At 46.0% G+C, this 23269-nt stretch overlaps 1 protein-coding gene across 1 annotated transcript in view; it reads left to right on the plus strand.

Moving 5' to 3' along the window:
• Positions 1–23269, plus strand: part of sycp1 (synaptonemal complex protein 1) — a 270092-nt gene that overhangs the window by 186991 nt on the left and 59832 nt on the right. Inside the window, exons 13-14 of the mRNA XM_078546139.1 lie at positions 261–364; positions 22887–23004. Coding sequence (XP_078402265.1) covers positions 261–364; positions 22887–23004 — 222 coding nt within the window. The remainder of the gene's footprint in view (positions 1–260; positions 365–22886; positions 23005–23269) is intronic.

Below are 23269 nucleotides of genomic sequence, written 5' to 3' on the forward strand. Positions count from 1 at the left end.
GGCCCCCTCCTCTTTGTCCATTTCTTCATTTATTTTCTTCCCTCATATTTTATGATATCTTGGACTTAATTATAAGGATAAATATGTAGTATAAAAGTTTAGTCTTAAGTACAGATCCCAAGACCCAACCTTCTCAAACTACTCCTTAGTCTGAATTCTGTGTAGTTGTTATTTTAATTTTAATGGTTGAATAATTCCATCATTATTACTAATGTTTATAATTAAGCTTTGTTGATATTCTTCATATCTTTTCTTATTAGAGTGTACTTTCAGAGATGCAAGGACAGATAATTAATTCACTTTCAAAAGAGCGGGATTGTTTTGAGAAAATAAACAGCTTGAAGGCTAGGATTGAAGAAGAAAGGTAAATGCTGTTAATTATTATAGGTGAAAAGTTAATTAGATGTTTATTAGCGTTATGGGCTTAGAAATCCTGTTGCTCCCAGTGAGAAATGACATGAATTACATGAGTTTGATCCTATTTACTGAGGCAGCACATAATATTCATGCTGCCTAATGATTTAATTATGTAGGCATGTAGCCAGCGCTACTCAAAATACTCATTAGCTGCATATCTGTTAGGGAGGGTGGAAGTTGGACGTTTACAATGCCGCTTTAGGTCAGCCAGCATCGCATAAAGAGGAAGTGCCTTCTTCCTACAAATACCAGGAAAAGATGTTTGTAAGCGGCAATTTGTTTGGACCAAGTGCTGAAAGAACAAAAGGGCTGGATTTTCATGTTTGAATTGGAAATAGGGAGTCAGGAAATTTCCTGACATCATGTTCCTGCCTCCTACCCAGCAGTGCTGGCCAGCGTGACTTTCGCCAGGGGCAGGCAGGAATGGGCTGGAGTTGGGTCTGCTGTCTCCCATGCCAGCACGGAGGTGCAATCGGGGGAAGAAAAAGTGTTGGAGCATAGACAGGCACATCCCATTTCGAGACCAATGAAAGGCCTGCCTGCATCGCCATTTTTGTGCCGCAAAAAGAATCAGGAGGTCTGTACTGAACTTTTCATCATTGCTGGAAGTGCTGGCTGAACTTCAACCTGTGAGTACTTACTGTCATTGCTGATGTCATTGCTGGCTAATAGTTTGTTACCCCTGTAAAAGTTGGCCCAGCATGAAGGAACCCTTACTAAACTCCCAACCCATAGTATGTTCCATTGATTTCTTGCTCTGCTGCCTGAGAAGACCCAGCTCTGAGGAGTCTGTTAGTCCAACTTTTCTCTGCTCCCCCCTGCAAGTGGCTGTATTCTGCCAAGTGAACATGTAGCAGATCAAAGCACAGCTCTCCAAGGGTGCACAACCGCCAGGTTCAGGGGCAGCCACCCGCACTCAAACCTCAATTCTGCAACCCCTCACATTCGCCCTCTTCCTACAACCTCAACAGAGGAGGGCAAACATTGAGAATTCCCCTGGCTGCTCCTAGCCTTAGTTGATCCCAAGGCATGAGTGTCCTTCATGGAGCTCTGGCACCTTACAATGTTGCACAGTGTCAACAGATGCATGATGGCACTCGCACAGTGACAGTGAGGACACCAAGCTTGTACACATTGCTGAGATATCAGACCATACAATACCATCCTCTTGCTATCATGTCATTGTGCCCACATACATGGCCAACACACATACTCATGAATTTCATCTACTCCAATTCCAGAATGCCAGGAAACAGTCAGGACAGCTGGGACATACTAGCTCCATGCTTCAGCGACCAAGACCTGGATATTCTGGTGCAAATGGTCAGTGACAGGAGGGACATCCTCCACTCGGCAGACTTCAGGCTGTACCCGATGCTAACCAAGAGGGTAAAGCTTTAGATTCCAGAGGGGATGAGCACTTCAAGGAAGCACTGCTGAACATGGTGCAATACTGGAAGAGGTTCAGTGACGTGCTGAGTTATGGCAAGGTGAGTATGACTTTCAGCTTGGTAAGACGACTGAAGAAGAAATGCTGTCTCAAACCAGGTGGAAGAGCTTTCCTTCACCATGCAGCAGTCCACCACTCCATCTTCCTCTTTCTCTTGTCCTTGCAGGAGAAACTAGCACTCAAAGCCCATGAAAGAGAGAGGACTAGGGTTGGGATGCCAATACTGAGATCAGTAGAGACTGTGGAGATGGCAATGGAGATTGCCAGGGGACATCACGAGAGCGTGTTGGTGATGTCAAATCTCCCATTCCAGATCTGTGTGGTCATGGAAGAGGCATTTATGAGAATGGCTGTCACGGTGATGGATCGTGAGGGAATGGTGTGGGTTGGGATGATTGCTTGGAAAGTGGAAGGGTGGCACTGAATCTGCGAGGAAAACCCAATTTGACAGGATGCTGAGCACTGAATTCAGTAGAATGTCCTGTCAATGAGGAAAGATGAGGGTTTCGATGTCTACTTCTCATAAGCCTTTCTTGTGTCTCACTCACATCCCAGCATTGTGTTCCCAACCCCTGGAGCCTCAGAGAACCTTGGACATCAGGAAGAGGGAAACATACCTGAAGAAGCATCGCCACACCAGATTAGCTCACCAGGCACCAGCGCAGATACATGCATCTCGGTGGATAGGTGTGCAATATTCGAGTTGGTGACACTGGGTGAGGAGCACAGCAGTAGTGCGAAGGAGGAGGTGTCAGAGGCATCTGTGGATTGTCCCCCCTCGAAAGGGGGAGGACAGTCGCAGGGATGTTCCTTGGGGCAGTGAGGTAGGGCCGCAGGAGTCGCAAATTGGGGCTCATTACTTGGAGCAGATGTGTGGCCATCTGTCAGGGTTTCTTTAAACGTTGCGAGCTCACGAGCTGCGAAAGGAGGAGCCCACACTGCAGATGAGCTTGATCCTGTCTTGGAACTTCAAACTCAAGAGTTCCACCCATGTGGCCAACCTCATGAAGAGCCACATGCGGTAGCACCTGGACAGCATGCAGGAGCAATGTTGATGTCCTGCACAGGATGCATGGCTCTCTCCATAGCCTGGACCAATAAGTTCAGAGCCTGACCGCTGAACTCTGTGGAGTCTGCAAGGAGCTGAGCATCCTGAATAAGACATTCTTGCAGGTGTCTCAAAGATGGCTAGAGGGGATGCTAGCTGCACTGGAGCAGCAGATGACAGGCGGGCATACCAAGGGCTGATGATGTTCTAGAAGAGGAAGATTGAGGTAACCATTAGAATGAGGTAACTTCACCATCCTTGGCATCCTTAGCCCCTGTGACAGAGGGAGCACCTGTGATCTTGGACCCATTGACGACAGCTGCCCCTGCCAAGATGCAGGCAGCGCAGCCGCATATAAAGCCCCTCTGAGGCAGCAAAGCCTGTGTAGGAGTGTCCGCAATTGCAGGACACCACATCACCTTGGGCACTTAGTGGGTCACTATGGTGTGTTAACTATGCAATGGTGAGCAGCCAACAGAGAGATCCCATGGAGGTCAGCAGCAGAGCCCTGAAATGAGCCCAAGGCAAAGAATGTGAGGCACATGGTCACCTTCAGTGCTGTCAGAAGGGCCTATCAATGAGCTGTTCTATGGGCCAATTCATCATTAAGGAAGGCACAGAGGTCAGTAATTATCTCCCTGGTCAGCCTAAGTCTCCTGCACTATCACTCAAACATCTCCAGGTAGGTGAGCCTGTTGCAGTACACACTGTGTTCAGGATATTCTTGGCTCTTTCCCCTTGTTGGTGCTGAGGTTGTGTCTCTTTCTGCCTCGGGACCCTTCATTATGATGCTCGAGGCCGCAGCTGCTCTTTCTGAATGACCTGCAGGTGTGAAGGAGTTGCACCCAGTGGCAAACTTTATTGCTTGAGGTAAAGCTTTTTTAAGCCTGGCTGAATTGATTGATGCCCCGTTGGTGGCAATTTGTGCCCAGGACCTTATTTTTCAGGGTGCACACCCCTGCCTCCTCCCCTAACGCCTCCCTTGTGCAAATCAGGACCTTCCCTGATGCTTTTCTGCTCGGTTACAGTAAAAGTATCCTTATGGCATACTTTTCAGAATCTTCCCACACTTCTGAGTAGCCTCCCACAATGTTCCCGAATGCAGTTGGTGTGGTGTATGCAGCCTTCTGAAAGTGCACCATGCCCTGAAAATTGTGAAGTGACTGCTTCAGCAGTCCTCTTACTGACTTGCCTGACATGCCTTGCACTGCATGTCAGCTCCAGACCCATCCCCTTTCCTGCACCAATGAAAATGGGTGCAGGAATTCCAGATCCAGGACCTGCCCGCCATTTTTAAAGCAACTTGGGCCCCACATTGGAATTGCAGAATCTGGCCCCATTGTTCACACATGCAGCCATGGAGGCACTGATGCAAAAAGCGGACAAAAAGTGGTATATCCTCCTCTCCTGAGGTGGCAGGAGATCCTCCAGGCATCCACTATGCCAGCAATGGGAAGAGATCACAGAGTATGTTAATGGCAGGAGCTTAGCACTTAGTTCATGGCTGCAATGACTTCACTAACATTGTCAAGGTAAGAATACTGTTTCTTACTCATTGTTCAGACCTCTATCGCTTACAGCCTGATTGATTGTAAGACTCATAGACTCACCTATTCCACTTTCCTTTATTCCCCTATAATCACTTCAACTCACTTCACTGACAGAATTAATAGGTTACAGTGGCATAGTGGTTATGTTATGGAATAAAAGGTTCGTAAAAATCCAACTGAAATGTTCTTCAGGGAGGGAAATCTGTGGTGCTTCCCCAGTCTGGCCTTTACGTGACTCCAGACCCCCAGCAATATGGTTGACTCTTGACTGCCCTCCAAAATGGCCTGTCAAGCACTAACACAAATGCTAGCACCTTGGAAGTAACTTTGTGTGAACTGTAATGGATCAAGATGTTGACTCATCACCATCTTATCAAGGGCTGTTAGGGACACGCAACAAATGCTGACCTTGTTAGTGGTGCCCATATACCATAAATAAGTGAATTTTAAAAAACTCACACATTCAAAACTATTACAATCCTCACTTACCCACACCTCACATCTTATACACTGACCATCAACTATTTACCATGTCAGGCACATTCTGTAAACACCTCACAAGACTTTCGCAAGCACACTTCCTTCTTTCTTGCATTTAACTCAAGACCACAGACAGGCAATGGAGGAGGAAGAGCTTGCCACCCACCCTCTCCTCTGTTAAGAAAAGATGCTGGCTATCATGGGCAGGGACAGAGTTGAGGCTCTGGTGACTAGCAATGAAACATCATGTAGTGTTTCTTCCTACCTAATTCTCTTTGTATCTTCTGACATCTATCACATCCCACAGCTGCTGATGCTTGCACCATCAACTTTCCTCACTGCTATACCTTCATACCACAAGTTAGCCCTGTTCCTCTCTTTTATTTCAGCTGCCAAAAATGTGCCAGTGGAGGAAGAAGAGACAAGCCTATTTGAAGGTGCACCATCACTTGATCTGACACTTGCAAGCACTAGCTCAAATATAGGAGCTAGGTGAGAGGAGAAACTTACATTCGATGAAAGTGTCATGACTGCTGCCAGGACAGTGGGCACAGATGTGCATGAGATGCTGCCTCTGTGTCACAAATCTGTTGTATATTCATGGAGCAGAATCCCTAAGCATTAAAATATTAGGCTAGCCATAGAGAGCAATGTGTGCAACCTATGTCACCTTGCATCCTGGGAAGCCTGTCATGCTCTCTACTTGTACATTGCCCTCCATAGGAAAGCAGTTGTCAGTGGTCCTCGTGGTAGAGAGATCATCAGTTACCTTCCTTATACATTGTTGTACTGTGAACTGCGATATATCACCGTTGTCACTTGCTGCAGTCTGGAAGGAACCTGTGGCATATAAGTAAGAACTAAGATCCCCTTGACGGCCACAGACAATGCTGTCCCTGTCCTGGTTTAAGGCTGGAGTTGCAGCTTATTGAAAGCTTCTATGATGGTGCCTCAGAAATTCTGAATAAAGTTGAGGTGGAAGTACTCCCTGAATGCCAAGACTTCCAGCATAGGGCCCTTCTCCTCCATCCTCTTAGCTGCTCCCTGCTCTGTCGTGTCTTTCTCGCTGCTCTCCCTTGTTCTCTAGCCCTGAAGGCAACACTATGCAAGCACCCTGAATGCAGCCAAATTATCAGTGAGGCAGCTTAACAACAACACAATGCCAATAGAATTTATTCTCAGCGGACAAAGTGAACTTTCCAGCATGAAGAACACCAAAAGAAGTAAACCAGTAGCATGAAATGATAGGTCAACAACTAATCCTTAAGTACTACTTGACCCCTTTTAATACCATTGTTGAGGGGTCCTTCCATTTGAATAGCACCACATTGTACTGTGTGATTCCAGCACATGGTGAGTAAAATATTGGACATTGCGATATTGAAGATGGGCCGTACAAGAGACACAGAATCCTAATTTAAATAAAATGTTCCTTCCTTCATATGCTCTTGAAGTGTGACACCCGTTCATCCATCTTCAACAGCATGGTAGATACTGCGCTTCTGAGTGGATTTGTGTGTGCGCTCTGCACCACCTTGCCCAAAAAATATTGGCAGTGTAGTAGACCATTTAGTGCCACAAAAAACAGGGACTGCTCAACCAATTTTTTAACCAATTATATTTCTGTAAGATTAATGAAATAAATGCATTTAGTGTGAGATAATACAGTTGCCAGTCTCTCAACTGGCCATCATAACTTCAGTGGAACATGGGCAGAAACCCTGTTTAATTGGCATTCCTGGGGTTTCTGTGGAAGTTGGGGCAATTGTATTGAAGTCCAAGTTGAGGATATTCCCAGCTGGTTTTTCTTTCTAACCACTGCACCATGGGTCCATTTTGATCTTCAGTTTTTACATTCTCCAAATTGTATTATGTACCTTTGACATCATCTGGTACCAAGATACTATTGACTACTAGAAATAAAGTTAGTACACAAACTACTATAAACAGGAATTTGTAACTTTACTGTAATTAGTCCACTGCCATTGGGTTCAGGCATGCTTGACGCCCTGTGGTTATGCAGTTCTCTACAGATGTATGTGTCCTCTATGTGTTCCTCTAGCTATCTGACATCCAAGGTACTGCAGAAAAATAGAGGAAAGGAAGCAATGGTGATTCCATTTTAGCATCCCTTTACACTCTATCACCAGTGTTACAGTTGTTTCTGAATGGTTATATACACATTTTGTGACCAATTCAATAGGAGTGGGTACCTTGTTGCAAATCCACATTTTTTGTTACCCTGTAATTTTATGATACGAATTTGTGACTGTTCATTGAGTTTAAAATTATCTAGGAGCTGAATTTTACACTCCCCAACCGATTGGTCTGCAGGCGAGGGCAGGGCCCATAAAATTCCCTGGATGGCCTTTCCATCACCCTCCCACCCGCCCTAACCTGTTTGCAATTTTACGAACACATGAACATAGGAATTAGGAGCAAATCACTCAGCCCTTCAAGCCTGCTTTGCCATTCAATGAGATTATGGCTAATTTGATTGTAACCTCAACTCCACATTCCTGCTTACCCATGATAACCTTTCTCCTTGCTTATCAAGAATTTACCTACCTCTGCCTTAAAAATATTCAAACACTCTGCGTGCACCACCTTTTGAAGAAGAGAGTTCCAAAGACTCAATCCTCTGAGAGAAAAACATTCTCCTCATTTCTGTCCCAAGTGGACGACACCTTATTTTTAAATAGTGGCCCCTAGTACTAGATTCTCCCACAAGACGAAACACCCACTCCACATTGACCCTGTAAAGACCCCTCAGGATCTTACATGTTTTAATCAAGTCGCCTCTCGCCCTTCTAAGGTCCAGTGGATACAAGCCTAATCTTTCCTCATAAGACAATCCGCCCAGTCCAGGTAATAGTTTAGTAAACTCTCTGAATTGCTTCCAACGCATTTACATCCTCCCTTAAATAAGGAGATCAATACTGTACACAGGACTCAAGATCTGGTCTGACCAATGCCCTGTATAACTGAAGCATAACCTCATTACTTTTATTTTCAATTCCCCTTGCAATAAATGATAACATTCTATTACCTTTCCTAATTACTTGCTGTACCTGCATACTAGCCTTTTATGAATCATGCACTAGGACCCCAAGATCCTTCTGCAGCTCAGAGCTCTGCAATCTCTCACCATTTAGATAATATGGACAAATTTCACACCTCCCCACATTATATTCCATTTTCCAGGTCTTTGCCCACTCACTTAACCTATCTATATCCCTTTGTAGCCTCCTTGTGTCCTCTTCACATTTCAGTCTACTGTAATACAGATGAAGCCTGAGCCGGCCGGCCAGCCCTTGTCTCAATTGAGGCCCATATGTAGGCAATTAATGACCACTTAAGGGCTTTTTCCTGGCCTCTAGCTTCAGAGAGGTGGGAGGCGTTCAGGAGCAGGGAAATCACCCTGCTCAGACCTCAGTCAGGAGTGTTGATGGGTTGGGGGGAGGGGGGTGTGCCTTCTTCAACTGCCTCCTTTCCACATCGGCCATCCACCCCCCTCAAAGGTCTTCCCCCTCCTGTACCCATCTCTCCATCAGACCCGAACCCCCTACTCTACCCTGCCTGCCTTCTCCTCCCCAACATGAGACCACCTGCACTTTCCTGGTTCTGGACTCTGGGACTTAGAATCTGGGGATTGCTTATAGTCCCAGACTTGGCCACTACACTGTTGGGACTACTGAGTTTTAGAATTTCTGCAATATATGAGGTGGGACTTACACCCGAGTAAGGGGTGGAAGTCCTGACTCCAGCCAATTTAAATAGCTGTGGGGCAACCAGTATCAGTGGGGATGCGTTCACGCTGACTCTTCGGGTCGTGGGGCGTGAGATCCAGCCATCCAAAAAATCCAGCCCTAGGTGAACTTGAGTTACCCTGCAAGGAGTGGCACTGCCTGGCTGTTTTCCAGTTGTGGTTCCACTGTGTGTCCAGTTTCCTGCATGTTATGTCAGTCAAGTTGTTCCTTGTTCTTAAGAACGAGGTTTCTTATGCTTTTGCAGTGTACTGCAGTTATCACCATTCCCCTGTTGGAGTGTTGGAGTTGACTTGCTTCACCCATACCATGTAATCGAACTGAACTGAACAACCTGACAGAACTGAATAGATCAAGGACTAAATTTCCCAGGTTGAGTTGTGACCTGATGTCCACCTCAGATCTCATCTGGGAACCTAGAAGTTGTCATGGCTGAAGTTTGGTTGCGATCTTCTCAGAGGTGATCAATTAACTGTCTCTGGGATCCCCGTCTAATTAAGGGTGACAGCCTGACAAGGGAAGCAGAAGGCTCAATCAGAGCGCCCACAGCAATATCCAGCTGGCAGTCCTATCAATGGAGGAGACTGCAAGGATGCCTCAAAATGAAGGTACTCTCTGCAACATCAGGAAAAATTAAAAATCCTGCACAGCCACATCTATCATCCCATCATTATGGATGGGGAACCCACACAGGATGGCTTGCAGCCTTAACTGTGACCATTGCATCCCAGTGGGTATGTGCTGGGATGATCGATTGGAGGCATCAATGGCTTGCCTGATCTGCCACCACAGGACACCTCCAAGCTGTTCGACTCAGCAAGGGACTACTCCAGTGCTGGGAACATCCCTGCACACTAAACTGGCACTACAAAGAGGTGATCCCTTGCCAGAGGCTGAAATGGAGCAGGATGAGAGCCCTTTGGAGGATGAATATCAGGAGGCCCAGGAACCTCAAGGGGATGATGAGGGTCACTTTGAAGCTGCCGACGCCATAGAGGAAACAAGATGTGGGAAACATCCCCTTAACACTTTTGTTGCTGCCAGGTTCCAGGAGGAGTAAATTGAAGACAAGGGGAGATGGCCACAGCCCTCATGGCCATCAACGCCATCCCCATTCATCTCAAGGGATTTTCAACCAATTGACTATGCGCTTGCTCTAGGAAGTGAAACTGCACTCAACATAATTAAGAAACTGTCAGTGGACAGTGAGATGACATGGTTAGGGATCTCCTCCTCTCGTCCATGTCTTATCCTTTTCCACTACCACTTAGGACACACAAGTGTAACTAATCAGTCAAGGCTGATGTGCTGCCATCACACAATGGTCTTCCTTGAGGAAGAAGGGTTAGAAGCGCATAAATCACACTTTTCTAATAAAGATTTTAACACATCTCCCTGATGTTACACAACGGTACGGAGTCTATCTTTACTGAGACTGACATCACATGAATGTGAATCTCACAGAGGAAAACTGTCACTGAGTGGGAGGTTGGGTAATCCTTGAAATAAGAGAATTCCCATGTAAATACACAACACCTTAGTTGACCAAGCCATTCACATAAATATCAAATGCTTTTACAGAGTGCAACTTTTCTATACTGGTAGCACACCCATAACCCAAAAGTGATTTCAAAATTTCTTAATTTTCCAATCCTACCATTACTCCTGGGTGCAGCCCTGACATCCGCAGCAGAAGTGGAGGCAGTGTGCTGACTGCCACGTCCTGATCTATGCAATGACCTTGGCTGACGACCACTGGTGGTCTGAAGCCTGGAGGATCCCAGGCTTATAAGGGTCTCCTGCTCAGGGGCAAATGCACCCTCCTCGGCCTGAGCAGCCGTGGATGGGGTCACAGGCAGAGGGGATTCTGAGCAGCTGGACACTCTTGACCCTACGAAGAGACCCCAGGGGTGTCCAGCGGACACTAATCCTCCCTGTGGGTGCCCAAGGGCCCCACCCTGATTCCTCGAGGAGAAAGTGCACCTGGAGCAAGGTCAAGGGTGTGTGGCCATCGAGTCCAGGGCTGAGCACAAATCCAGCAAAACCTGCTGGACCAAGGTGTCCACAGTGATTGTCAACCATCCCATATTGACTTTGTGGTGCTGGTATGTTGAAGCCTCACCATCAAAGAGAACGTGGACTCCTCTATCCTTCGCTTTAGTTTGCTGAGTGACTGCCGAATCTCTCCTGATGTTCTGCCACTCGTTGTTAAATCTCCAGCATTCAGTTGGTGGCCGCTTACGGAGGCTCATCATCTGACTTGAACTGAGCGGGTTACTGGTCTCCAGCAGCCCTCCGAGTGCCTGCGACCTGGGCTGACCCTGCCTCCAACTGCTGCGGGATGTGTCTGTGAGGTGTTCTCCAGTAGGTGAGCCGGAGCCTAATCTAGAGCTATGCCCCACTGAAGTCTGAGTCTCTGCGCTGGTGGAGGGTGCAGGTGAACGCTGTGATGGTTCTTCCTCAGCTTCCTATTCAGACGTGGTCTGGGGGCTGGGACTTATGCTGGTGCCTGTAAGATAGAGAATGGAGTTTAAGTTGAGCATGAGGAATATAAGATTGCATGTCACTCACTGTGATTGTCAGAATGTGACGAACTGATGAAGGTGTGATCTGTACTCGGTTGCTGAGACAATTCCATCTCCCCTTCACCACAGGAGCGATCCCTGTCCTCCCCAGTGATGTCAGCGGCATCCTCCTTCAATTCCATGAGGTTACGATGGCGGCTGTCCCTCCCCTAGCTTGGGATCTTTCCCTTCTCTTGTGGGCAAGCTTGCCCTGGCGAAGACAAAAGAAAGGCATGTGATGAGAAGGGATGGAGCAGAGTTTGGGAAAGATGCATGCCCTCTGTGTATGGTGTGCCCTCCCCAGAAGGGGCTGAGGATGGATTGTGTGCAGCATGATAGATGGGATGGCGGTGATGTGAAAGTTTCCATGAGATAATCAGTGGTGATATGTGTCCCCCAAAAATGGTTGTGTGAGACCCCTGAAGAGAGTAGCCTTTTGAGTACATGATGCCATGACTGGAGGATGACATACCCTGGCGAATCGGATGAGATCCTTCAGCCTCTTCCTACACTGAATGGCGTTTCAGTTGCGCTGGCCAGCCGCACTGACATCCTTTGTGATAGCAATGCAGACCAGAGAGGTGAGGCTGATGTGCTTTCTGGAGCCATCCCTGGGGTAAAGCACATATTTATGTGCTCGTATTCCTCTTATCAGTGCCTGGAGGGCATTGTGGCTGAAGCGGCGTGCTGCCTTCTTCATTTGGCTTGCATATGTCTTCTGTTGGGTCACAGACATCTCTAATGGTTTCCTGGAAACAGCTGGGCTGGAGATAGTGAGATGCATGTGCTCCGGTGGTGCTTGAATATGACAGCTGGACTTTTGACCTCACCAGGTAACGGTGGGCTGGATGATTGAGCTCCCAACCTGCCAGGTGATTTTGTTAGATACTTGCTTGTGCATAATTAATGAGCATCTAAACATGGAATTGGATGCAATTTCCTGGCATCCCGAGCAGCAGGATATGCGTCATGGAACCTGCCTGCCACCGCACTTAGTTTCAAAAATAGAAAATTCTTTCCGTAGAATCTGTGGAGCTCTCAGCGAACGGTCACGTGGTCCAGCTCTCATCAAAGCTGAGCTGTTTGTGATTTGAAAAACTCACCAGAAGACCTTGTTGATGCAAACCGAGAGTTCTTAAACAAGAATTCCAGACCAACACCATCGTCTGCAGTGAGAAACCCCAGAGCCAGTAGCGACTGTAGACTGAGACCCTTCAGCTGTAAACCAGCTTCTGGACACTCCATGAATAATTTTTTTCTGACTTTACTTGTTCATGGCCAAGTTTTTAATATTTGATAATCTGCAGAGTTTTACTCTTTTTTTTGCATGCTTGTGGGGGATTGTGTGTGTGTTGTTTTTGCACGAGTGGGTGGTTGGACATATTTGTACATTTTAAACCTTCTGTTAATAATTTCTGCATCTTTGCCTGAGTGAGTTTTAGCAATAAGGTAACTCTTTCCTTGTTAACTTAAGGAATCTAGCTAACTTATTTCTTGCACCAGACTATAGGCAGTTAAATATATATTAAATTTGCAATATCACCTCCCTTTTAAATTCAAACCCTGTTATAAACAACTCGGGAGTGAAACAAAGAGCAGAGCCAATTCACCCCTGTTAAATTGGTTCTAATAATATGCTAATCACTCTCAGCTGAACATGGACTTGCAGGGGAGGTGCTTTTGACTTATGTATACCGTGGCATAATTTGTGGAAGCACTGTGACTTGCTTTTGGAGGTCTTTTGGTGATTTGGTGCATCTATTCAGAAGGACAGAGGGTTTGTTCTCATGTAGAAACCAAGCCTGCAAGTGGTATAGGGCTGCAGTTGCTGTGCCTCTTGGTCTCCAATATGACCGACAAATGAAGTTGAGGCTGCAAAGAGGATGCTTTATGAAGAGGGAGGAGAAGGAGGGCTCTCCACAGAAAGTTTTACCCACCATGAGCTATCATGAACCACTTCTACCTGCATATCACCCTGTAGCAATTCCTGAAGGAGCATGTGGTGTCCAGTCTTCTGCAACTGGTGGGCACCTCGGGAGCTGGAATGTGTCGTCAACCTCAGGAACACCATTTTAATTTAATTAGTTAAGTTTCTTTTGAAAGTTTTGTTTTTGTTACAGTACCTTATGAGAGGCTGTCACCCTTGTTTTTAGTTTATTTTATTTATTTATGTTTTTGTTTCAAAAGAGCATATACCTCTAGTTCAGAGGGTGTGCAGATTGGAGGGACTCTTCATAGGACTGCTCTGGGGCCTGGTTAAGGTGGCCATTAACTGGTCCAGGCAGCAGGCTTGACTGCGTGCCTCTCTTCATGTTTTGTCCACACCCTGGTGTCTCTGGAGAAGGAGCACAGATACACTTGAGGCCTTTGTTACTTAAAGGGATGACGGTGGATTGGCAATGGCAAACATTCAAAGAGCGCATGGGTGAACTGCAACAATCGTTTATTGATGTCTGGCGCAAAGGTAAAACAGGAAAGGTGGCCAAACCATGGCTTACAAGGTAAATTAGAGATAGTATTAGATCCAAGGTAGAGGCGTACAAATTGGCTAAAAAAAAACAAACCTGAGGATTGGGAGCAGTTTAGAATTCAGCAAAGGAGGACCAAGGGGTTGATTAAGAAGGGGAAAAAGAGTGAGACTAAGCATGCGGGGATCATAAAAACTGACTGTAAAAGTTTCTGTAGGTATGTGAACAGAAAAAGATTGGTGAAGACAAGTGTAGGTTCCTTACAGTCAGAAACGGGGATTTATAATGGAGAACAAAGAAATGGCTGACCAACTAAATACATACTTTGGTTCTGACTTCATAAAGGAGAAGACAAATAACATACCAGAAATGCTGGGGAACACAGGGTTTAGTGAGGGGGAGGTACTGAAAAAAATTAGTATTAGTAGGGAAATGGTGTTGGGGAAATTGATGGGATTGAAGGCTGATAAATCCCCAGGGCCTGATAATCTACATCCCAGAGTACTTAAGGAAGTGGCCCTAGAAATACTGGATGCATTGATGGTCATCTTCTGAGATTCTATAGACTCTGGAACAGTTCCTACAGATTGGAGGGTAACTAATGTAACCCCACTATGTAAAAAGGGAGGTAGAGAGAAAACAGGGAATTATAGACCAGTCAGCCTGACGTCGGTAGTGGGGAAAATTCTAGAGTCCATTATAAAGGAACTAATAGCTGAGCACTTGAAAAACAGTGGCACAATTGGACAGAGTCAGCATGGATTTACGAAAGGGAAATCATACTTAACAAATATAATGGAATTTTTCAAGGATGTAACTAGTGGAGTTGATGAGGGGGAGCCAGTGGATGTGGTTTATTTGGACTTTCAGAAGGCTTTCGACAAAGTCCCACATAAGAGATTAGCATGTAAAATTAAAGCGCATGGGATCGGGGGTAGTATATTGAGATGGATAGAAAACTGGCAGACAGGAAACAAAGAGTAGGAATAAATGGGTCTTTTTCCGAATGGCAGGGAGTGACTAGTAGGGTACTGCAGGGATCGGTGCTGGGACCCCAGTTATTCACAATATATATTAATGATTTAGATGAGGGAACTAAATGTAATATCTCCAAATTTGCAGATGACACAGCTGGGTGGGAGGGTGAGCTCTGAGGAGGATGCAGAGATGCTTCAGGGTGATTTGGACAAGCTGAGTGAGTGGGCAAATGCATGGCAGATGCAGGAAAATGTGGATAAATGTGAGATTATCCATTTTGGTAGCAAAACCAGGAAGGCAGATTATTATCTGAATGGCTATAAATTGAGAGAGGGGAACGTGCAATGAGACTTGGGTGTCCTCATATACCAGTCGCTGAAGGTAAGCATGCAGGTGCAGCAGGCAGTAAAGAAGGCAAATGGAATGTTGGCCTTCATAAGCGAGAGGGTTCGAGTACAGGAGCAGGGGTGTCTTGCTGCAATTATACAGGGCCTTGGTGAGACCATACCTGGAATATTGTGTGCAGTTTTGGTCTCCTTATCTGAGGAAGGATGTTCTTGCTATAGAGGGAGTATAGCGAAGGTTTACCCGACTGATTCCTGGGATGGCGGGACTGACATATGAGTAGAGATTGAGTTGGTTAGGATTATGTTCATTGGAGTTCAGAAGAATGAGGGGGCATCTCATAGAAACCTATAAAATTCTAACAGGACTAGACAGGGTAGATGCAGGAAGGATGTTCCCGATGGCGGGCGAGTCCAGAACCAGGGGTCACAGTCTGAGGATATGGGGTAGACCATTTAGGACTGAGATGAGGAGAAATTTCTTCACCCAGAGAGTGGTGAGCCTATGGAATTCGCTACCACAGAAAGTAGTTGAGGCCAAAACATTGCATGTTTTCGAGGAGTTAGATATAGCTCTTGGGGTGAAAGGGATCAAATTATATGGGGAGAAAGCGGGAGCAGGCTATTGAGTTGGATGATCAGCCATGATCATGATGAATGGCAGAGCAGGCTCAAAGCTCCTGCTCCTATTGCCTATGTTTCTTCTGTCATTGGTGGGTACCAGGGCAGCTGGAGTGCATCATCAACAACACAAATGACATCTTAATTTAAGTTGATAAGTTTTGTTGAAAAGTTTTGGTTACAGAATTATAAATATTCGGGTTGTACCCGAACAGAGCTGGGACTGAGTTCCTTGCGGGACATTTTACTCGTGATGTTGGGGAGGGTTTATAGTAGTTTGACAGGGGGATGGGGACCTGAGGGTGGATTCAATTGTTACAAAACCAGAAATGAAAATGGAAGGCAGAAAATTAATGAATGCGCTAGGAAGGCAGAGGAAACAAAGGTTAGAGAAAAGAAAAGTTTGGCAGTGCTCAAGGAGTATTTATTTCAATGCAAGGAGTATAGCTTTTAAAGCAGACAAGCTGAGCGCATGATAGAAACATAGCAGTGTGATAAAGCTATTACAGAAACATGGCTTAAGGAGGGACAGGAATGGCACTTCACTGTTCCTGGCACTTCAGACAATGTAGGGGGATAAAAAAGGAGGGACTTGGCAATTTTGGTCAGAGAAACAATTACAGCTGCCAGGATGGATGATATGTTAGAAGGATCATCAAATGAGGCTCTATGGATTGAGCTAAGGAATATAAAAGGGGCAGTCACACTGCTGGGAGCGTACTATATGTTGCGATGTTGTTGGTTACAGAACGTGTCTGTTAAAGAAGTCTTCATAGTCTTCTGTATGTTAACATCAAGTCTTTATTATCTATTTATAACTATATACAAATACAGTAAAGGGTACCAGTATGGAGCTATTTCCATCCTAGTCATATCACGTCTCAGGCCAACACCACGCTGACCCTAGGTCTAGGTCATGTGCCTTCTTAGATCACTGTGGGCAGTACTGTACTCAGTCCCACATTAACCCTGTATATACCAGACCCTTCTACTACACCTCCCCTAGCCTTTACCCCATGGATATAGTTACTTTAGTTTACTTCAAGTCTTACATTGTTATATGTCTTGTGCATTTACCTTACTGTTACAACTTTAATGCTAGTTCAACATTATTGCTATTACAATATTAGCATTAACAACATTCCCAGTACCCCATCTCCCCCCCTTATATGTCCTTGAAGTTAGAGCTTCCACATCTTGTTCACCATTCTGTCGGGAGAGTGGTAGGCTCTGTTGGTTTTGGTTCTTGTCGTTGGCTTCGAGGTTGGACTGGCATTTGGGTATCCTCATCAACAGTCCTCCACCGAGAAATGGAGGGAGCCTGTCTAGGGAGAGGGTGGAGACTCCATCTGTTGCATCTGAATACCCTCTGGCATGCCAATCTGGTAGGACCGGGATTGGTCTTCATTCTGTTGGAGGATCGTTCCTTGTCTCCTGAGGTCAGGGATCCACACCTTGTCACCCTGCAGCAGCTGTGGCAAGTGTATGGTACGCTGTTGCCTGTTGTAGGCAAAAGCTTGCTTCTGTCTGCTCTCTTGCTTGTACATCCTGGTAGTCCTTGGCTACCAATCCTGGCAGGAGTTCCTTCAGCAGGATCAGGAGTTGTGTATGAAGTTTCCTGCCCATCAGAAGCTCAGACAGGGACAGGCTGCACTGTAAGGGGGTGGACCTGTTAGTGAGCAGTGTAATGAGGAAGTCCTCGTTTTTCATCAGGAGGGCCTTCATTGTATGGACACCTTGTTCTGCTTCACCGTTTGTGGATATCTTGGGGAGCTGGTGCAGTGGTGGAAGCTGGCAATGACTGCGAAGCGGCAAAGCATTCATTAGAGCATTGTGGGTTGTTACCTGAAATGAGCTTATCTGGGATGCCATGGCTTGCAGACATCTCTTTTGAGTGCTTTGACAACCATCTCCACGGTGGTGGTATGAAATTGCTTTACCTCCACCCACCTGGAGAAGTAGTCTATGATGATTAGGAAGGATTTGCCATTGTAGCCTGTTGGGATTTTTGTGGGAATGAGTGGCTCTCTTTGGTCCTGGTGGTGCAGTGCACAAACCTGGCAATTTGCGATGGTCTCCTCTATTGCTTTGGAGATACCCAGCCACCAGACGGTGGATTGGGCCTCTGCCCTGAACTTAGTGATGCCTAGATGACCCTGGTGTATCTTCTGAAGGACATCTGCCCATAGAGGCTGGAATGACCAGCTGTTCATCATAAACCAGGAGGTCACCTGTGACTGTGATGTGGCTCTGCTGTTCGAACTATGTTTTGGCTGAACCACCACTTGGTCTTTGAGGACACCACCCTTGTTGCAGATGCAGGCACACCCTTCATCGCGGAGCTGCTGTTTGCGGATCAATTGGAGCCTGGTCTTGGTTCCCAGCATGTGACTGATAGTGGCTTGGGAGCAGGCCTCCAGCTCAGTGACGAAGTCGATGTCCTATTTGGTCGGAAGGCCCATGGTGGTCCTAGAAAGTGCATGTGCTGTCATCTGATATTTTTTTTTCCCTGGAAATAAATGGTATCATAGGTGAGTCTCATGATGTATAGGCAAAACATCTGGATCTGAGGAGGCATCTTTGTGAGCTTCTTTTAATTTAACAAGGAGATTCAATTGTGACCTTGAGGCTGATAACATAGTCGGAAAACTTCATATAGGCCCGTGTGAGCACAAGAGCTTCCTTCTCGATGACAGCATACATGGTTTACATGTTCAGCAGCCCTCTAGAAACATAGTAGACGGGTTGCTGACTGCCACCCAATTGCTCTTGAAAGAAAACCACCCCAAGACGTGGACGAAGCATTGGCAGCTATGATGGTGGGTAAGGCCGGGTCGTAGTGGGCCAGAATGTCGGTGGAGAGTAACATCTCCTTGATGCGAGGAATGCATGCTCTTGCTGGGAATCCCAGTACCATGTGTTGTCTTTCTTGAGCAGGCGTCTCAATGGTGCCGTGACTTGTGCCAAGTAAGGTAAACTCTTCGCCAGTTCGTTTACCATCCGTAGGAGATGTTGGAGGTCCGGGATGGAGGAAGGGGTGGGGAAATTGGTAATTGCCTTGGTTTTGTGTGGGTCTGCTGTGATACCTTTGTTGCTGATGACAAGGCCCAAGAACTGAAATAGGTCTTGGTGAACTCACATTTATCGTTCAATGTCAGCCCTTTTTGCAGTGGCTCCAAGACTGCCATGAGCCTTTCATCGTACTTTTCCACTGTGATCCCATGAACCAAACCATCATTCATTTGGCAAATGACCCCCTGAAGGCCCTGAAGGATGTCTGACGCCGTGTGTAGGAATATCTCTGGCACCGACGTAATCCTAATGGGCAGACGGTTGAAGCAAAATGTGCCAAAGGGGTTAATAAATGTAGTTAGGAGCCGGGAGTCCTCATCGAAGGGAAGCTGCCAGAAATTGCTGTTAGTGTTTGGTTTGGATAACACTGTGCTCCTTGAAAGCTTGGTAAGGCTCTTGTCCACTGAGGACATGGGAATGGACCTCTGACTATGACCTCCTTAAGCTGCCTGAGGTCTCTGCAGATGCAGACCCTTTTGATTTTTGGACTGGACCAAACCTGAATACCATGCGGTAGGTTGCCTGACTGAGGAAATGATTCCCATGTTCACCATCTTGTCCACCTACCACTATACTTCCTTCATGAGGGAGTGGGACCTTTTGTTGAGTGTATTAGCACACTAGTTTGGCATCAACCCTGAGCATGATCCTGTAGGCAATTTTCAGATGGCCTAGTCCCATGAGGGGCGTTGGGAACTCTCATCTGTATTTGCAGCCATGGCCTTGCTGGTTGACCTCATCAATCTGTTGCAGTAGGTTAAACTTGATACCGGTGTTGCGGCTTAATAGAGAGTATCCCTGGTTGTTGACCATGAAGAAGATTGCTTGGATCGTTTTGTCCTTGTACCTCAGTCACCTGCAGGGTGCCTTTGATTGGAAGGCGGAGTCCTCCTGCTGCGTGAAGCAAAGTGTCTGTTTGAAGTTAAAGGTCTTTGAGCCATGGTTCCTTGTCTGACAGGACTGTCATGCTGGAACCTGATTTAAAATTTGTTAGATGACTGTTTACCAGACTGTCAGCATTCCAAAGTGAAGAACCACATTCTTTGACCTCACCCAAGAAGCATGGCTGTGAATTCTGGGTTTTCGGTCTCGACCTTGTGGATTACCTTTGGGCCATCTATGCAGTGCTGGAGTTTTGACTTGCACAGTTTACCAAAGTGTCCCTGTCTGTTGCAGTGGAAGCATTGGGCTGTATGTGCAGGGCACTGATCTCTCCTGTAGGGATGCTTCACACCTTAGCACTGGCAAGGTTGCTTTGCTGGGCAGTTCAGGAATTGCTTTCCCTGAGTGAGTCTTTGTGATCTGATAAGCTGGACTGAGGGTTGGCTTCTGCCCATTTTGTATTATCTTCCTTTAGGATTCTCCTGTGTTGCTCATGTAGCTCAGTCTAACTAGCTGGATTACCTCTGGCTTGCAGGTCTGCAGACTTTTGCTGAAGTCTGGAGCAATGCTGTCCCATAAAAAATATTTCTCTCTAGACTCATTTTGTGACTGGTCTGGGCCTTTGGTGAGTCCCAGTGGAGTTGGAAGTATGGAACTGTGATTTATGTTAAGATTTTAAAAGTGTGGGTACAGCTTTCAGAGCTTGCAGGCTTCCAAGCTGTCATCACTGCTCACTGCAGAACAATGGATTTCCCAGCTAGTGCTGTGGCAGAAGCCAGCTATGGCTGCAAAGTGTGCAAAACTTTCATTAGAGAATTGTGGGCTGTGATCTGATATGAGCTCATTGGGATGCCATGGCTTGCAAACATTTTTTTGAGTGCTTTGATGACCGTCTCCCTGGTGGAGACGTACAAGCAAGAGAGCAATCCTACAGTCAGAAGCCAGTTTTGGCGGGCTTCGCAAAATGGCAACACGCTTCAGGAAGAATTCTCAACTAGTCGCTGCATGGATTGGCACTCTGCTGACTTAATTTAATCAGTGATGTAGCGTTGTGAGTAATGGAACATTTAAATGAACCGCAGGCTTGCTGTTTAAGAATTCAGGTGGACGCAAGGTTCCCAAGAGGCTGAGTAATTTAATTATTAATTTTTTTTGCTTTTCCAAACTCGGGAGTCACATGTTGAGACTCAGAATTGGGAATCGGGATTAGCAACAAGTTTTGTTCAAATGGCGCTTCTGACTGAATTAGTAAATGGGGGTTTTCAGGACTGGCTGCAGCCTGGAAATTAAATGAATTTAGCTAACCCTTGTAGGCTATGAACTCTGCTTGCTGAAGCTGGACTTTGAAGGGAGATTGTATGGAGTCTTCTGCTGCAGTAAAACAGTGAAGCATTGATCTTGCCCATTCTGATCAAATTATTAATTTTCTTACCCCTACATTATGTTTTGGATCTTGTTGCTGGCACGAACAGCTTCAACAACCCCCCTTTTATTTGTGCTTACTGGGGTCAAGATAGTCTCTTTCGCCACATGCCAAACAGTTTTGTCCTGTATTCATCTTGGTTTCAGTGAAATTAGAAGTTCTGTTCCCCACTGGTCTGTTGGCCGCCATGACTTCTCTTCTTCTGATACTGTAATTGTTGCTACTTTATTTTTTAAAGTTGCTACTGGCCTTTAACGCCTGTAGTAGGTTACCAATTTCCCTCCTTTCCTCCCCCACTGAACCCTACCCGCCTCCCGACACCACCGCGCCATGCCCTAATCACATTCTCATTTACTGACAGTTCTTCATAAGGAGGCCTGATTTTTATGACAATGATCTGACCTGGAAAATCGGCTGGGGTCAGCAGCGAGGTCAACAGATGGGCAAAGATGCACACCCACTGCACTGTCACAATGCAAGCATGAATTGGAAAAATCTGATCTATCCCTGGTAATTTTATTTGTTTTGAGCTTTTTAAACCTAGCAAGGAAGTTGACCTGTTTGTCACTCCATGCCATCATCGCTGTAAATTGGCAGTTCAGAATCCACAAAAGGATGTAATGCAGGATTTAAGCACATGGGATGCACAAGGTTCCTGTACAGTGATCTTTCATTCCATCGGCATCATATCTATAAACACATTCATGTAAAAGTCTGTCCTAAAGAAACAAACTCCTTACAGTGGACGACCATTGCTCAGCACTACAGAACACAGAAAAACCATTGAGAGCTCAGCTCCTTGTCTCAATCAGCAGTGTTGCAGACTTGTTCGGTAAATGATGGGAGCTGGTACTGTCTTGAGTTCTGCAGGGTATCATGATCCCGAATCTTTTTCCTTTATTCCCTATCCTCACTCTTCGCAAACTGGGCTTAGGCTATCTAGACTCAAAGTGCATTGGAGAAACAATATTGAGAGCAGGTGAGCTCGTAGCACTCTTCTTTTTGCTAGTTCCCTGGAACACTTAAACCAAATTACCTTGCCATCCAGTTATTCAGGGCTCCTCAGACTCGTGCATTCCATGCAGTGTAGACTGTCCTTGTGCCTCCCTGTCAGCTGCAAGCCTGCTCCATTTCTCCTCACCCGATCTCCAGGCCCCGACATAAGCCTCAAGCTGATCTCTCTGACTGCTGCTCCTACTTAGCCCACTCCTCATGGAGCTCCTTCCATGTGCTGAATCTTGCATTTTACCCCTGTGTGGATTCTGAACAGCCAATCAGGCTCTGCCCCCCAGCCTGCCATGGTCACCACTCCTTGCACCAAGGGGCCCACAAGGGTGACTAATTCCTGGCCCCTCCCCTTCCCCACGACACCTGCTGGCGGAGGCTCAGCCCACGGAACTCCCCGGTAGCCATTGGAAATGCTCAGCAGAAAGCAGAGCCTGACACTAACCCCGTGCCGGAGCCAACCGCAATCCCCCTGCTACAAGGAGGTGGAGACAAGCTTGTGGCTGCAGCTGACTGTTACTGGCTGTAATATTCTTATAGTGTATGATAGCTGATAGTGTCCAGCAGCAGATGCATATCTCTGCAGCTGGCTGATTTCTTGATATCAGAATAATACTTTTATTTCAACCTTACATTTCTATACTTGGATGTAAATCAGTTTTAAAGGATTGCCACAATTTACATGACCATTGCTTAAATGTGAACTGATTTCAGTCAAGAGAATTGCTGTTCTCTGATCGATAATAACTAATTCTATTGTATTACTAAGAAGCAACTATAGAAAGCCGCATTTAACACCTGTGTTTCCTTCTCACAGAGAAAGGCATGAAAAGCTATCTTCAGATTACAATATCCTGTTGGCAGAGAAAGAAACCTTTTCATATGATCTAAGTACCAGAAACATGGAAATTAAGGACCTCCAAAAGAAACTAGAAGTAGGTAACATCATTTACTAAGTAATTTGTAACAGCTGCAAACTTTTGTGGCATCTAAAAATTACATAAAATTTTATAATGAGCTCCATATGTGCTATCAACATTTAATTTTTTTAAGCATGCCTCAAGAGGGGCTGAGAGAAACTAACACCACTTGAAAGCCAGCCTGCACCTTTTAAAGGAGAGGTACACTGTTGTTGGAGCAGGTGGTAGGGTTTGTTTTGGAACTCATTCTGACGTGGAAAATGATAATTAATAATACAGC

Source organism: Cetorhinus maximus, chromosome 8 (genome assembly GCF_964194155.1).
Source record: "Cetorhinus maximus chromosome 8, sCetMax3.hap1.1, whole genome shotgun sequence".
Taxonomy (NCBI): domain Eukaryota; kingdom Metazoa; phylum Chordata; class Chondrichthyes; order Lamniformes; family Cetorhinidae; genus Cetorhinus; species Cetorhinus maximus.